The sequence below is a fragment of the Eucyclogobius newberryi genome, unplaced genomic scaffold (genome assembly GCF_026437365.1).
Source record: "Eucyclogobius newberryi isolate DKJ021-1_F unplaced genomic scaffold, fEucNew1.0.hap1 SCAF_3, whole genome shotgun sequence".
In the NCBI taxonomy this organism is placed as follows: Eukaryota; Metazoa; Chordata; class Actinopteri; order Gobiiformes; family Gobiidae; genus Eucyclogobius; species Eucyclogobius newberryi.
Genome location: NW_027315945.1, coordinates 11,332,626 through 11,348,488, shown reverse-complemented (window position 1 = coordinate 11,348,488; position 15,863 = coordinate 11,332,626). Strand labels below are relative to the sequence as shown.

Here is a 15,863-nt window from a genome sequence, read left to right as displayed (position 1 = left end):
CTCCTGCTGGTGCCAGAGTCAGGACTAAACATGGACCGGCCTCCTGTTGGTGTCTGAGTCAGGACTAAACATGGACCGGCCTCCTGTTGGTGTCTGAGTCAAGACTAAACATTGACCGGCCTCCTGCTGGTGCCAGAGTCAGGACTAAACATGGACCGGCCTCCTGCTGGTGTCTGAGTCAAGACTAAACATGGACCGGCCTCCTGCTGGTGCCAGAGTCAAGACTAAACATGGACCGGCCTCCTGCTGGTGCCAGAGTCAGGACTAAACATGGACCGGCCTCCTGTTGGTGTCTGAGTCAAGACTAAACATGGACCGGCCTCCTGCTGGTGCCAGAGTCAAGACTAAACATGGACCGGCCTCCTGTTGGTGTCTGAGTCAAGACTAAACATGGACCGGCCTCCTGCTGGTGCCAGAGTCAAGACTAAACATGGACCGGCCTCCTGTTGGTGTCTGAGTCAAGACTAAACATGGACCGGCCTCCTGCTGGTGCCAGAGTCAGGACTAAACATGGACCGGCCTCCTGTTGGTGTCTGAGTCAGGACTAAACATGGACCGGCCTCCTGTTGGTGTCTGAGTCAAGACTAAACATTGACCGGCCTCCTGCTGGTGCCAGAGTCAGGACTAAACATGGACCGGCCTCCTGCTGGTGTCAGAGTCAGGACTAAACATGGACCGGCCTCCTGTTGGTGTCTGAGTCAAGACTAAACATGGACCGGCCTCCTGTTGGTGTCTGAGTCAAGACTAAACATGGACCGGCCTCCTGCTGGTGCCAGAGTCAGGACTAAACATGGACCGGCCTCCTGCTGGTGCCAGAGTCAGGACTAATCATGGACCGGCCTCCTGTTGGTGTCTGAGTCAAGACTAAACATGGACCGGCCTCCTGTTGGTGTCTGAGTCAAGACTAAACATGGACCGGCCTCCTGCTGGTGCCAGAGTCAGGACTAAACATGGACCGGCCTCCTGCTGGTGCCAGAGTCAGGACTAAACATGGACCGGCCTCCTGCTGGTGTCAGAGTCAGGACTAAACATGGACCGGCCTCCTGTTGGTGTCTGAGTCAAGACTAAACATGGACCGGCCTCCTGCTGGTGCCAGAGTCAGGACTAAACATGGACCGGCCTCCTGCTGGTGTCAGAGTCAGGACTAAACATGGACCGGCCTCCTGCTGGTGTCAGAGTCAGGACTAAACATGGACCGGCCTCCTGCTGGTGCCAGAGTCAGGACTAAACATGGACCGGCCTCCTGCTGGTGCCAGAGTCAGGACTAAACATGGACCGGCCTCCTGCTGGTGCCAGAGTCAGGACTAAACATGGACCGGCCTCCTGCTGGTGCCAGAGTCAGGACTAAACATGGACCGGCCTCCTGTTGGTGTCTGAGTCAAGACTAAACATGGACCGGCCTCCTGCTGGTGCCAGAGTCAGGACTAAACATGGACCGGCCTCCTGCTGGTGTCAGAGTCAGGACTAAACATGGACCGGCCTCCTGCTGGTGTCAGAGTCAGGACTAAACATGGACCGGCCTCCTGCTGGTGCCAGAGTCAGGACTAAACATGGACCGGCCTCCTGCTGGTGCCAGAGTCAGGACTAAACATGGACCGGCCTCCTGCTGGTGCCAGAGTCAGGACTAAACATGGACCGGCCTCCTGCTGGTGCCAGAGTCAGGACTAAACATGGACCGGCCTCCTGCTGGTGCCAGAGTCAGGACTAAACATGGACCGGCCTCCTGCTGGTGCCAGAGTCAGGACTAAACATGGACCGGCCTCCTGCTGGTGCCAGAGTCAGGACTAAACATGGACCGGCCTCCTGCTGGTGCCAGAGTCAGGACTAAACATGGACCGGCCTCCTGCTGGTGCCAGAGTCAGGACTAAACAATGTTGAATCTGCGTTTGTTTTATGGAGCTAAAATAATCTGGGGTCGTGAGCCGGCCTCTAATCTGACGATGTCTAATTGTAGGCTGAAAACAGTTTTGTTTGGCTGTGCTGAGGTAAATAGATTTTGGGCTATTATTTTTGCATTGTGATTTTAATGTGCACTTTAATATATGTAAAGACCTTTATTTATTTCCCCAATAACACCACATTTGGTAGTGGAAGGTCAGACCACCTAAAAACCCGACCTATCATAGGTTTCAGACATGAATTATTTGTCATTACCGCCATGTTGAAGACGTCACACAAGCTGTTGCCCCTTTCCACTGTTAGTCATTTAAAACTGGACATAAAGTTGAAAATGAAAAGGGTCGATGCTTGAAGACGTTATGACCTTTGATCTTCATCTACAGCGGTGACTATGACCTCGTGCTCACCAAATGGACTAAACCGGAAAGTCCAACGGTGATCGACACCATCTGTGCAGGACCTGCACAGTTCAGCACATGCATCATTTTTGTGCAAAAGTAACAGGGCTGAAACTAATAATCCCTCACGACAATCGACCAATCAGAAGCTAAGCTGGTGTTTGAATAGATCTGGAGTAATCGTACCTGAAGATCACTAGTTGGAGAATAAGGTTTGTGTAAACTTTGACTTACATGAATATCCCAATCAATCCAATGTTTTTAAATGAGGAAAGAGGGTTTTAACTGTGCCCACTTTGTCAAAGAAGATACTTTGCTAAATGGTTAATCATAAACATTCCATTGAAGTTATTTTGGACATATAACATTGCATTAGCAGGTATGAGATAAACATGTTTATGTCCTTCCAAAATGCGTTTGTAAAAGGACAACACCAGAACAAGTGAAGTGCATCTCATGTCAACAGTTTATGATCTCTTCAATATCAACTGTACATGTTGTGAACACGCTTTAGTCGGGTTCACTCTTTATATACATGAGATTTCAGTTCATCAGAAAGTATTTGAGCTAAAACTTGTACTCGTTTCCATATTCTGTGGAAGGGATGAGACCTGTGCAGATCCACGTGAAACTTTCAGATTGAACCCCATTGGGTCTGGACTCGACCCCCAGAAAAGTGATCTCCTGTATTCTGGTGAATGAGATGTACCAGTTCAGCAGGTCACGGACACTGGCCCAGTCACTTGGCTGCATGATGCAATTGCCCGAGAAAAAAAAAAAAAAAGTTTGCTTTTACAATTATTGATTTATTAATGAATTTAAGGCCACTCTGGACTGTGCGATTTACATGAGGAGCAAAAGAACTGGCATTTAAGATCAACATGACTCAAGAGCATTCGACAAAATGTCTAATTACCGTACATTTGAAATGCCAATAGTTTTCAATCAATTTACTGAAAAAGATTCATAAGTGAAGACATTTGTAGCCTTGACCAATACATCTTTGAAATATAACATTTTAGAAGGCAACACCAACTAACGAAGTCTTGACTCACATCTGGCATTTCAATTTGAAAGTCTCTTGGCGTGACAGAAAAACAAGTCATCGATGACAAATCAGGCAACAATGTCACGCGTGATATGAATCTTGCATCCACTTTTGAACCAGACGAGCGCACAAACGTGAAGATTCCACCGTGTTGATATCCGGTCTCTGTTACAAACGCACTACATTTGTAATGATAGAACAAAACATGGCCATTCCAACGGGACAAATGTGTTACAGTCCAAAGTTTATACACGTTTATCAGAGCTTCTTTGGTTTACCCTCCATTCCCCCGCCACTAGATACAAAACTATTAGAGAAACTGCATGAAGATATGTCAGAATTACGATAGAAAACTAGAACCGCTCATTCACGCTTCGATTACGCTACATGCTATTGTGCTATCAGCATGGGGCTGCGAGTTACGGCGAACGCTTGCTCTGTCGAGTGAAGGCAACTGGTTTCCTGCTCTCTGGAAGGCAAAAAAAAACTTGAAAAAATATTAGTTTGAGAGGAGAAAAACATGCTGCTTGCAAAGAGTATACAAATAACTGTACATGTGAATGCTACCATCAAGTACACTGCATTTCAACATTCTGATTTGAACAGGTAATCTTCATTTACATTAGTTTTTCTTGATTGAAAATATGCTAAGTAGAAAAAATATACATCTAAACCAAACATGCAAAAACACATCCAGCTCGAAGGCGTCGTCTGTTATATGCTACTGTACGGAAATATAAATGTGTATTTTCGTGAAGCTGGTTTGGATACGTAGGCCGTCTTGTCAAAAGCAGTAACACACACACACACACACGATTATTTTCTAATGAAAAGTTAGTTTGTTCCTTCATACAGAACTTTTGATGCACTTGACTGGTAGTTACGGCCAAACTGCGCAAAGAAAGTGAAGGTGGTCACGTCTATACAGTGTTTTTCCCCATTGATAATTGGTCAAAACCCAAGACTTTTATTCAAGCTTTATTTTCTTTCTAACCGAGATATAGTCATAGGTGTGGGCCATATGGCAATACATTCTTGTCTCCATTAATTAGATCCTAGATTTAAATAGTAGCTCTGATCTACTGAGAGCCGATAGACTGAGTATCTCAGAGCGGGTGGGGAAAAGTGTGAGTAGAGCTGCAAAAGAAAGAAAAGCGCTAAATCAAGGTAAAACTTTGCTATTTTAGGTCATCATTTTGCTACAGCTTTAACCCCAGATTTGTGGCATTGGACCCTTGGATTTTGCAGAACTACAGCCCACACTGAAACGCTCCAGTAGAAACTCTTCCTTAAAACCAGACATTCTAGAGAAGACAACAAAACCAGAAGAAAAAGAAGAAAAAAAAAGACAGAAGTTCCTAAGGCATCAGGAGGTTTAACCAGCGACCACCGCGCTGTAGATAGATTATAAACTCATAGAGTCCAACTTTTGGCCATTCCTCTTCTCTTGGCTCTGGCGGAAGAACTGTCAGGAGGCAGGGCAGGCCCGCCACGCAGAGCAGGTTCAAAATATCACAGAATATTGTCCCAGCGTTCAGCGGTGAAGAGGTTAACCGGCGCTACTTCGTGAGAAAAGTCCTCTCACTGCACTGACAGCAATAAGGCTTCGTTTTGTTGCCAAGGGGGCGCTCTACTCCTCTTTTTTAAGTTTGGGCAAGAGCTTTGCTGGTTCTTTGGGGGCAGAATTGGACGGGGCTTTGGCAGGGGGCGGCGGCGGCTTAGGGAGGGCCTTTAAACCCGCTTCCGTGCCGATGTTGACCGTAATGTTTGTGTAGAGTGGCATGTACTCTTTGGAGAGGACCTCGTACTCTGCAGTGTTCATGCCGTCCAGCTTCCAGGTCTGACGGGTTTTGGCCAGCATGTTAAACCTAAAAAGGCAAATAGTTCAAAAGATCAAAAATGAGGATAAAGACGCATCAATTGCTACTTCAAATGATCAGTGGCCATGTTACCTCTTGGGGTTGATGTCGTTGCCCTCGTCCAGCTTGTGTTTGATCATCTTGTAGCGGCCGAATTTCAGCGGCGGCCGAGTGATGTACATCCCTGCCAAGGAGACTCTGAGGGGAGGAGCCACAGCCATGAAACATACATGAAGAGAGAAGAGCTCAGGCTTAACTCAATTAGAATGTAGGCAGTGACCCAATTAGAGACGAGCAGCAAAAATGTGTTCAAATGTGAAGTTTAGAAACAGAAACTAGATTTTTCTAGCCCTGCAAGAGCCCTACAGCAAGAGCCCTACTGCAAGAGCCCTGCAGCAAGAGCCCTACTGCAAGAGCCCTACTGCAAGAGCCCTGCTGCAAGAGCCCTGCTGCAAGAGCCCTACTGCAAGAGCCCTACTGCAAGAGCCCTGCTGCAAGTGCCCTACTGCAAGAGCCCTACTGCAAGAGCCCTACTGCAAGAGCCCTGCTGCAAGTGCCCTGCTGCAAGTGCCCTACTGCAAGAGCCCTACTGCAAGAGCCCTACTGCAAGAGCCCTACAGCAAGAGCCCTACAGCAAGAGCCCTACAACAAGAGCCCTACAGCAAGAGCCCTACAGCAAGAGCCCTACAACAAGAGCCCTACAGCAAGAGCCCTACTGCAAGAGCCCTACTGCAAGAGCCCTACAGCAAGAGCCCTACAGCAAGAGCCCTACAGCAAGAGCCCTACAGCAAGAGCCCTACAGCAAGAGCCCTACAACAAGACCCCTACAACAAGAGCCCCGCCACTAAATTCACTTTATGTTCTACTTTTGCCCCCAATTGCCTTTTAAAACTTGTAAAAGGATCTACAGTTATGTATGGGAGGAAATGAGTTTGGGGTATTGGTTCTTTGACTCAAAAGAGGCTGTGCGTCGCCCTCTACTGGAGACAGTGGGAAGAAAAGCATAAATGGCTGAAATAGCTTTCAATGCAGTCATAAGGCTTTGTAGTGTGTTCAGTGGCATTAAATCTTCTCATGTCTTTAAAATAAGACAAAAACTAAAAGGCTATGAGATAATTTACCTGACATGTTTTGGAGGTAGGTCTTGGTCAGAGGTGACGTGTGATCGGTGTGACTCGTCTCTTAGAGGTCAGCCTGACGCCTCACACAGATCAGACATCGCCCCTGACGGAGGAGGACGTCCTGCCGCCCAAACAGGTCAGGGAAATGTGTCTTATAAGAGTAAAACCCCACTTCATATAAAACATTCAGGCCCGTCACAATAATCACCATCTCTACTTATTGTTGAATAAATATCTGTAAGTTAGTGTACATTTTTTACTTTTTTTTTTGGTTGCAAAAGTGGGTTATTTTTTTGCAGTCAAGCTGTGAGCCGTAAACTAGACAGTCACATATGTAACTTCTATGACCAATTATGGATGGTAGTGTTTCATTCAGCCATTTATTTACGGCAGTTCATTCGTTTAATGATATTACACATTTAGAAAAAGGTTTTACTTTCGAATTTATAAAGAAGTTTCAAGATAATCGTTTTTAGCTATAATTTTCTGAAGCAATTAAAATGTATTATCGTGAAATGTAAAATGACATTATGGCTCAGCAGCTACATGACAAGAATAATGACTAAGTTAAAACATTTACACACATTAGATGCCTCAAACATTAGATGAATGTCTGTGCCTTAATTCGATCCAACAGCCGCCGTTCTCATTTAATATCGTTACCTGATTCCAATATCGTCGTCCTCGCCTCCCCAGCCCCAGTAGTTGTTTGGAAAGCCGTTCATTTTTAGGTAGTGCTCTGGGGACAGGGCAGACACACCTCCAAAGTACATTTTGTAAGGAAGCCTAAAACAAAAAGTACAATAAAACAGTCATTTATTTTTTCACTGACTCGCACACATCATGAACCAAACATACTTGTATCCGAACTTGTCCATGGCGATGGCGGCGTGTTTGGGGTTGGAGTCGCAGGTGTAGGTGTTGCGGTCGTCCTCTGGTATGAGGTCGACGTCGTGGAAGAAGAGGCAGTCCCAGTCCTCCTCCTTCATGGCCTCTCGGAAGCCCGCGTTCATTAGCTTAGCCCGGTTAAACGTGTAGTTCCCCGCCTGTCGCCAAACACACAGACCACGAGTGAGGACCAAGAACAGCAACGTACGAGTGTCCGGAGATGGTGCTGTTTCTGGTTAAAGTATGTAGTGGTATTATGGAACCGGACGAAAAGTGGAGGTTTTACTTAAAAAAGAAACGCAAACTCCTTTAAAAAAAAAATATTGCATCTTTTAAAATGATTAATTACGGATGGAATTCATTACCAAATTATACTTATGATATAAATGGCAGATTTTAGTTGGTACGATACAAAATCCTATAGGTTTATATTCTGACATGTTCTTGCACCATTGCAGTGCACTTTTTTAAATGTACAGCAGAGGGCACTGCTCTATAGTATGTACATGTGTACAAAGGCCTTTTCAAACAAGTCGACCAAAATAGAAGAAATTAAAAATAAATCTGACACACACCAATTTGAATAATGTCGCGGTCAAGTGGGGCCCCCCCGTGCACTGCCGAGCGCCCCGTGCACTGCCGAGCGGGGCAGTGGCCTCACTCCCCGTCCCGTTACCTGGTGGATGATGTAGATCCCGTAGTTGAGCTGCTGGCGCTGGAGGAACGGGTGCAGGTAATAGAGCAGGAACTTGAGGTGGTGTTCCCGGTGTCTGTGGGGGATGATGATGGCCGTGCGGTGCCGGGCCTCACAGTCTGGAGGCCTGTAACGCCCCCCTCTCACCACCAGAGGGTTCTTCCTCTCCACCTCTGCCAAACTCAAGCCTGATGGAAAGTGCACATGGATGGGTCCGGCTGGCGATGGGGAGAGGAGAGAAAAAGAAAAGGGTAAGCAAATAGTTTGGTTATGGAAAAAAAGAGTGGGATTTGAATAGGTCATTTGAGTTTAAAATAGTCTGCCTGCCTAAACGAGCAGGAATTTGTTTTTCCATTCCAGACCCTGATGCTTTTATTTGAAACAGAGAATTATGAACATGAGACGCTGAAAATGTTTGGATTAAAATGGCAAGGCAAGTTTATTTGTAGAGCACAATTCAAGTGGGATTAGTCTGAACAAACCCTGAAAAATTTAGATTTACACACACACACACACACACACACACACACACACACACACACACACACACACACACACACACACACACACACACACACACACACACACACACACACACACACACACACACACACACACACACACACACACACACACACACACACACACACACACACACACACACACACACACACACACACACACACACACACACACACACACACACACACACACACACACACACACACACACACACACACACACACACACACACACACACACACACACACACACACACACACACACACACACACACACACACACACACACACACACACACACGAGCCGACTCACCTATCAGGGGAGACTTGAGTGGACAGTAGGGCACGTCATCTCTGTGCAAGTGAGCTTTGGGCAGGTGCGACAGGTTGGCGTAGACATCCACTCCTAGCGTCAGCCCCGAATTATTGCGAGCATGCTCAGGCTTGCGGAAGATACGGATAAAGTAATTCACCCGTTTTTGGTAGCCCTCCCGGGACAGCAGCGCCATCACCACCAGCTGGATGCCCAGGAACATGAAAAAGTAACGCCATTTGGACTGGAAGCTAAACATGGTGATGCAAATGACACGTTTTTCTCTTTTTAATAAACTCGATTGGACATGCGACGAAAAGGCACTTGTAGTAGTCTGCTATGCCAGTCCCACATTATGTAGTTTCAACCGGCGTAGAATCCATGCATTTTGATTGACTTCATCGTTCTGTCCATCTAAACCAATGGTGGCTCTTGTGACTTTTATGTTGCCTTCAGCGCTCCCCCATGTTCTCTCTTGGGGGAGGCCTCTGCTACATCAACAGTCGACATGACAAAAGGCCAACATATGCGCTTGTATGGCTGACCCAGGATTACTCCAAATGGCTGGGGGTGGGTGGGGGGAAGGGGCGATCAGAAACAAGTGTGTGGCAGCGTTGGAACTACTATTTCGTCATATTATTGCAGTCAGTGGAGGGGCTGGACGAACAGGTTCTTCCATGACAGTAGGATGGTAGGAATGTCTCTTATGGCAGGCCTGGAAAACACACACAGAAAAGGGAGGGCTGGTTACATTGACTGAAATCTGTTGGCGTCAGCAAATATCTCCCCAAAACAATGAGCGATTGTGTGCAAAGCGGTTGGATTGGGTCTGTACAGGCCAGGGTGCTTATCACAGTTGGACAGCCTTGGACTAATCAGGCCCTGGTGCAGATGACGCTGCTTCAAAGTGTGCCAACAGGAAGTAATAGAAGTGCAGAACTTCCTTGAAACAAAGTCCATGAGACCTGTGTGCGACTTAAAACAGCTGCTGCTACTGCTGCTGCTGTCGTGGTGGTGGTGGTGGTGGTGGTGAGCTCTGGTGTCAAATGGTCTCCAAGTCACAAATCAATTAGTGCTTGTTAAAGGTAGCCAGCCTCAGACAGTTAATCTTAATCCTGATTTACTGTGAGCACAGCAGTGGTGAGTGCAATGAGAGGCTTGCATACAAGTACAAGTACTGATACAAGCGCTGTGTGGATGAGGATCTTGTTGTTATAGGGTATGCAGGTTGCTGGAGGGTTGAGCAACATTCAAATTATTATAAATAGTCATATAGTCAAATAGTGTTATTTCAATCCGGTCAGTGCCAACAAGAGCAAATTTTAAAAACCCAAGGCTTTGTAACATGCTTGACCTGCATAACCATGATACTATCCTGTCTACTAAAGCATGTTCTATGGCAATGATTTATAGTCTGTATAGTTTAAAGTCAGGATATGAATGTTATACTTTTAATAAGACCAAATTCATCGCATTGGAAAAAAAACAAACATGCACGTCACAAGTTTAAGGCCAAAGAAAGACAAATAGTGTGCTTCTCTCAAGTCAAAGTCAACTCATGAGGAAGTTAATTATTCATTCCCTCCCATTCACACTCTGCTGTTGTGGCTGCAGCTTACAGAAGTGCTTTACTACCATTTTACAGCTCAGAGAGCATAAGTCACAGTAAAATATTCATGCCCAGGTGGGTGACGTCTCTTGCCCAGAGAGAGCGACAACATGTTTATGCTGTAGTCGTTTTACCAGTCAAATATTGTTGTACAAAAGACAGGTTTCCGATTTACATCATACATCTGCATTCATGACCCGCTTCAAGAGGCACATGGCATACAGTGCCCTCAAGAAAAAGTAAATATGAGGAGAATGTTGCTATAGAAAAGGTTCTCCTGTAACACTCTTCAGAGTTGCCTCTTCGGCCAAATTGTGATAAGCAAAATCTTTCATATTGTAATGTGAAATTATGAAGAATGCTGATGTGCGTTGAAGCGCAACTGTTACTGGATTTCTTATTTCCCTCATGAGGAATCCCGATACAATATATTTAATGAACTCAAATCAGAAATGAGATAACTGTTATTTTGAAGATATGAATATCATGTGAATTTATAGTAAAAATGCTGCAAAAAAAAAAAAAAAGTGATGTTACCATTCATATGAGGGTACTGAAGGTGATATTTATGCACTTGTGATTATTTTACAGACAGACATTCTCAACTAATACATTTAAAGACATATTTACACAATTTGGTGGAATATCTTCAGACTATAGTTATCGGGAATATTAAAAAAAAAAAATTAGACTGTTAATTTTTGTCAATGTCGCCATTTAAATTTGTTTTTCCTCTTGTTCATGTGCCAATATTTCTTGAATGCTAAAGACATGTAAACACAGTCTGTAACGACCCAGGCCGTGCCTTTCAGTTTGATGACCTGTGCAAACCGCTCCAGTCAGGCCTTTGTGTTCGGGATTTGGAGGAAATTTACTTTGGCTAAAAGCAGAATGAGAGGGATTAAATAGCAGGATACAATGTGATCCATGTATCCGGATTGCTAAAGTCTTGGAATCACAGATCATTTTTGTCAGAGGATTAGAGCAGATGTGTGCCCAGCCTCCTCGGACTTCACGGGGCCGGTATAATGCCACATAGATTACCAATATGGTTTATAAAAGATCATGACTTAATCCATGAGCAAAGACTTGTGGAGGGGTAATGCGCACGGGGAGTAGCACTAAACCTACACATTACAGCGTCATATTAGAGCGTGGTACGAGTAGAAATGCTGCCAGCAGGAACCAAGATGATATTTATGTATTTGCATAAATTTTCATATGTGAAAGCATGCTAAAAATCATAAAGTTGAGGCACTTTTACTCCAGACGTTCTTATAAGCAAAGTGCAGTGAATATATCAATTTCAGCATGGACTGGATTGAGATAGAAAACAAATACTGAAACGAACAATCGGCAAAGTAAAAGACTTATTCTACTATATTTGAATGTAAATGACAGCAGTTTATAACTGCTTCTACTTCTAAAATGAAGGTTAAGAGAACGAACATTTTTGAAAAGATGAGTACTTGGCACTAGTGGGAAGTTTATTTATTTTTACGTAATACAAAAGTTCTGAACTTTACACAGGGTTAGGGTTAGGGTCGCGGCGTCATAAGAACAAGATAAATGTGTTGTTTTAACCTGGTTATTAGCATGTAAACCAATTTAAAGTACCTTTTATCTGTTATTTGATATGAAGAGCACAAATACTGAATCATATAAACCAGAGATCATGATGTTTAAAACTGTTTAGTTCAATATAATAATGTTTCTTATATATAAAATAAATACTGTTTACAGCATTTGACACAAGGAGATCTTGTGGAATATATGAAATCACGTCCTACAAAATAAACCACTCATATATACATTGCCCCAAAAATTAGACCGGGCATTTCCGAGGACACGTGAACGCAACACGAACGCAGCGGCCAATCAGATGCCCGCTTTCATTGATATTACATCACGGAGACCGCTCGGCCAATGAGAAGCGAGAAGACGTGCGAAGTGGGCATGTCTGTCAAAACGAGGAGGGGCACGGCGGGCCCCCTCCTATTTCAAACCGCGGGCCCGCCGGAGATTCAACTGCTTGCGGGCCCCGGGCCCCCGTCTATTTCGCAGCCTGATATCTGAAGTGTTGAAATTTGATTTAGTCAAATATAATGATATAGAATCAATGAAGACATTTTTTTTAAAAGTCTTGACGTGAACATATAAGTATATTTGCAAACAAACACAATTTCCATCATTGTCATTTGGCAAAAAAGTACATTTTGAACAATAATGAGGTCTTCATGGGATAACATTAATACTCTAAAGTGGCCGAAAGTTTCGGATTTGGCTTTTAGTTGGTAACGCTGGTGTCTCGAGAAGCAGAAAGTGTCATGAAGAGCTTGTAGCTTTATCCAAACGTGTAGAACAAAACTAGCTTAGAAAATGGAGACGGGCCTAAAGTGTGAACATGTGCGTTTTATCTGAAAGCCAATTTATGGAAGGCCAAAATGCGCATCGCGGCGTATATTCCGACGCTTTTACAAAATAAAGCAGCGCTTTTAACGTTGTGCGCCGTCTGACGCCATGTCGTGCGAGGTAAACGAGGGCCGTAATTTATGCCAGACGGCGTTCTGCGTTATCTTAATTATCGCCATACGCCGCTCCTAAGTGGCCATATTATCGAGCGCCATGTACGAGTAGCTTCGGCAAACGAGTCGCTTCGGCATTCTCCTGACTGGCTCGGCACCTAATCAGAGCCAAGCACACAAATTTCGTCGACAAATGAGCGCGCAGCATGCAAATTTTCACTTGAACAGTAAACCGTAATGGCGGACTACTGATAATATTCAATTTTTTTCTAAGCTTTATTAATGACCCCCGTCCATGCACTTGAAAATGCCCGGCGTCCACATTTCAAAATACGGGAAGACTGAAAGCCTTCCTCTTTTTGGAGATGTCTACCATTTTAAAAACTGCCTCTGCTGCTTAAATGTCCAGGCGATTATAGCGGACTCTCATCTTAAGCCTACATGTGTGCTTCAGTCTTTTGCGCGTTCTAAACAGGACACTGTGCTTGTGGCCCCTGAGGCATTAATATTACATCTGGGCTGTCCACACACATGAATGAGCCGAGAGAGGGCACAGCGCCTCAGAGCTGGAGCGCACAAAGAAACAGAAAAGAGTTTATGTCGGTGTAATCCCTCATTCGTCCAGGCGTGTTCCATAGTAGAAAAAGCTTCAGTTGTAGTCATCTGGACTCAGTTTTTCTACTATGGAACACGCCTGGACGAATGAGGGATTACACCGACATATTTCCAAGAATTTTGGGCCTAAAACCTTGGATTTAGTTCGGGAACTCGAATCTGTAGCCAGGAAACTAGCAGACAACAGGAATCACTTGAGGTTCAATCTTAGATGTAGACAGAACAACATGATCCCGAAGAGCCTGCAGATCAAATCACCGGTCAGAGGACACAGAGCAGAGGATTTGGAGAAGGAGCCTTATGCAGATGCTCAGTGAAAGGATCCAGGAAAACAACGTCAGAATTGATAAATTGAAAGGCAGAACAGGAACTTTACAGGAGAAATTAACCAGCATACTCCCTGAAGAAGCTTTCAAAAGAGTGCTGGATTTTACACAGACAGCACAAGAAGCACAGCACAGGAAGAGCAAAGAACGCCAAATCAATAAGTTCAACATTATTTTGAACAAAAAGAATGCAGGTGAGGTCGAGCTAGACATTAGGACTGAGACAGACAAATTAGCGACCAGCAAAAACAATTGGATTAAGAACCTATCAGATCGTGTTCTGACACAGGCAGAAAAGGAGGTGCTCTCTAAAGGGCTCAACTTTTCTGTCACCTCTAAACACATCCCTACAGAGGACTACATCACAGCCACTGAAACGGCAATTAGAAACAACAAAATGACTGAATCGGAGGCTGCAGACCTGAGGTTACGTGTCACAGCGACCCTGAAGAGTGCCAAACCACCGCCTTCAAATATCACAGCTGAAGAGAGAAAAGCACTTTCAGCACTGGAAAAAGATCATAGCATCAACATCCTCCCAGCAGACAAGGGACGTTGCACTGTGATTCTCAACGCAGCTGATTACGAAGCCAAAGTCCACACCCTCCTCGAGGACACGACCACATACGAGCGCTTGAAAAGAGATCCGACCAGTGGCTACAAGAAGAAAGTGATAGACTGTTTACAAAGGCTGGAAAAAGAGGAAGCGATAGACCGGCCTCTCTATTACAGACTGTATCCTGGGAAAGCCATGCCTTGCATTTATGGCCTTCCAAAAATACACAAAAAGGAGGTTCCACTCAGACCCATAGTGTGCAGCACAGATTCCATCACTTACAATGTGGCCAAGCATTTAACAACTATATTGGCTCCGCTTGTGGGGAATTCGGTACATCATGTGGAAAACACGCACAACTTTGTGGATAAAGTGAAACATCTCCAACTGGACCCAGATGACCTCATGGTTTCATATGATGTTGTGTCCCTGTTCACCTGCATCCCGACCTCTGATGCAGTAGCAGCAGTGAGGATCAGACTGCAGGAAGACACCACCCTACAGGAAAGGACCAAACTGACACCTGAACACATATGTAAACTGTTGGACATCTGTCTGAACACCACTTACTTTCAATTCCGGGGACAATTTTACAGACAGATTCATGGCTGTGCCATGGGCTCGCCCGTCTCTCCCATAGTGGCCAACCTGTACATGGAGCACTTTCCTCATTCTCAGGCATAGCCCCAAAACTGTGGCTCCGCTATGTCGATGATACTTTTGTAACAATCAAGAAACTAGAGCTGGAAACCTTCTGAGCACATCAATGCTGTGGACCCACATATCAGGTTTACAAGAGAAGACGCTAAGGAGAATGGCTTGGCCTTTCTTGATTGTTCCACGATCAGAGGAGAGGACGGGAAACTCCAAATAGAAGTATATAGGAAACCTACACACACGGACCAGTATCTGCTCTTTGGTTCCAACCACCCACTACAGCACAAGCTGGGTGTGATCAGAACCTTACAACACAGAGCTCAAGGTGTGCCCACCAGCTCAGAGGGCAAGAAGAAAGAGGAAAAACTTGTCCGAAATGCCCTCTCAGCCTGTGGTTACCCCGCTTGGGCCCTCAACAGAGTGAAGAGAACCAAGAAGCAGGACAAAAGGGAAACTGAACAGAGAAGGAAGGGTGTTTCTATCCCTTATGTCTCTGGCCTGTCGGAAAAACTGCAGAGAATTTTTAGACAACACGAAGTCCCTGTTTATTTTAAACCAGGAAACACTTTAAGACAAAAACTGGTTCACCCAAAGGACAAGTTGCCGACTCAAAAACAGAGCAATGTAGTTTATTCGATCCAATGCAGTGAAGAAAGTTGTAAAGAACGTTACATAGGTGAGACGAAACAGCCTCTACACAAGAGGCTTTATCAGCACAGAAGAAATACTAGTTCAGGACCTCAGAGCGCCGTGCATCTCCACCTTGAAGCCTCTAATCACTCGTTTGAAGACGGTGAGGTGAAGGTTTTAAGCAGGGAGAAAAGATGGTTTGAA

General features: G+C 45.0%; 1 protein-coding gene across 1 annotated transcript; it reads right to left on the bottom strand.

Moving 5' to 3' along the window:
- Positions 1 to 3,960: 3,960 nt before the first annotated feature.
- Positions 3,961 to 9,448, bottom strand: LOC140373905 (beta-1,4-galactosyltransferase 3). The gene is made up of 6 exons (XM_072460639.1): positions 8,742 to 9,448; positions 7,890 to 8,125; positions 7,184 to 7,371; positions 6,989 to 7,111; positions 5,298 to 5,402; positions 3,961 to 5,213 (listed from the first exon to the last, which is right to left on the bottom strand). Exons 1-6 carry the CDS (start codon positions 8,998 to 9,000, stop codon positions 4,976 to 4,978), a joined length of 1,149 nt encoding a protein of 382 aa, XP_072316740.1. The 5' UTR covers positions 9,001 to 9,448; the 3' UTR covers positions 3,961 to 4,975.
- Positions 9,449 to 15,863: the final 6,415 nt, after the last annotated feature.

Excerpts from the sequence above, each read along its gene's own strand:
- LOC140373905 (XM_072460639.1), bottom strand. The coding sequence starts at position 9,000 with ATGTTTAGCTTCCAGTCCAAATGGCGTTACTTTTTCATGTTCCTGGGC. Across the intron at positions 7,372-7,889 it reads GGATCTACATCATCCACCAG|GCGGGGAACTACACGTTTAA; the intron begins GTAACGGGACGG and ends GTTTGGCGACAG. Across the intron at positions 5,403-6,988 it reads GACGACGATATTGGAATCAG|AGTCTCCTTGGCAGGGATGT; the intron begins GTAACGATATTA and ends TCCTCCCCTCAG.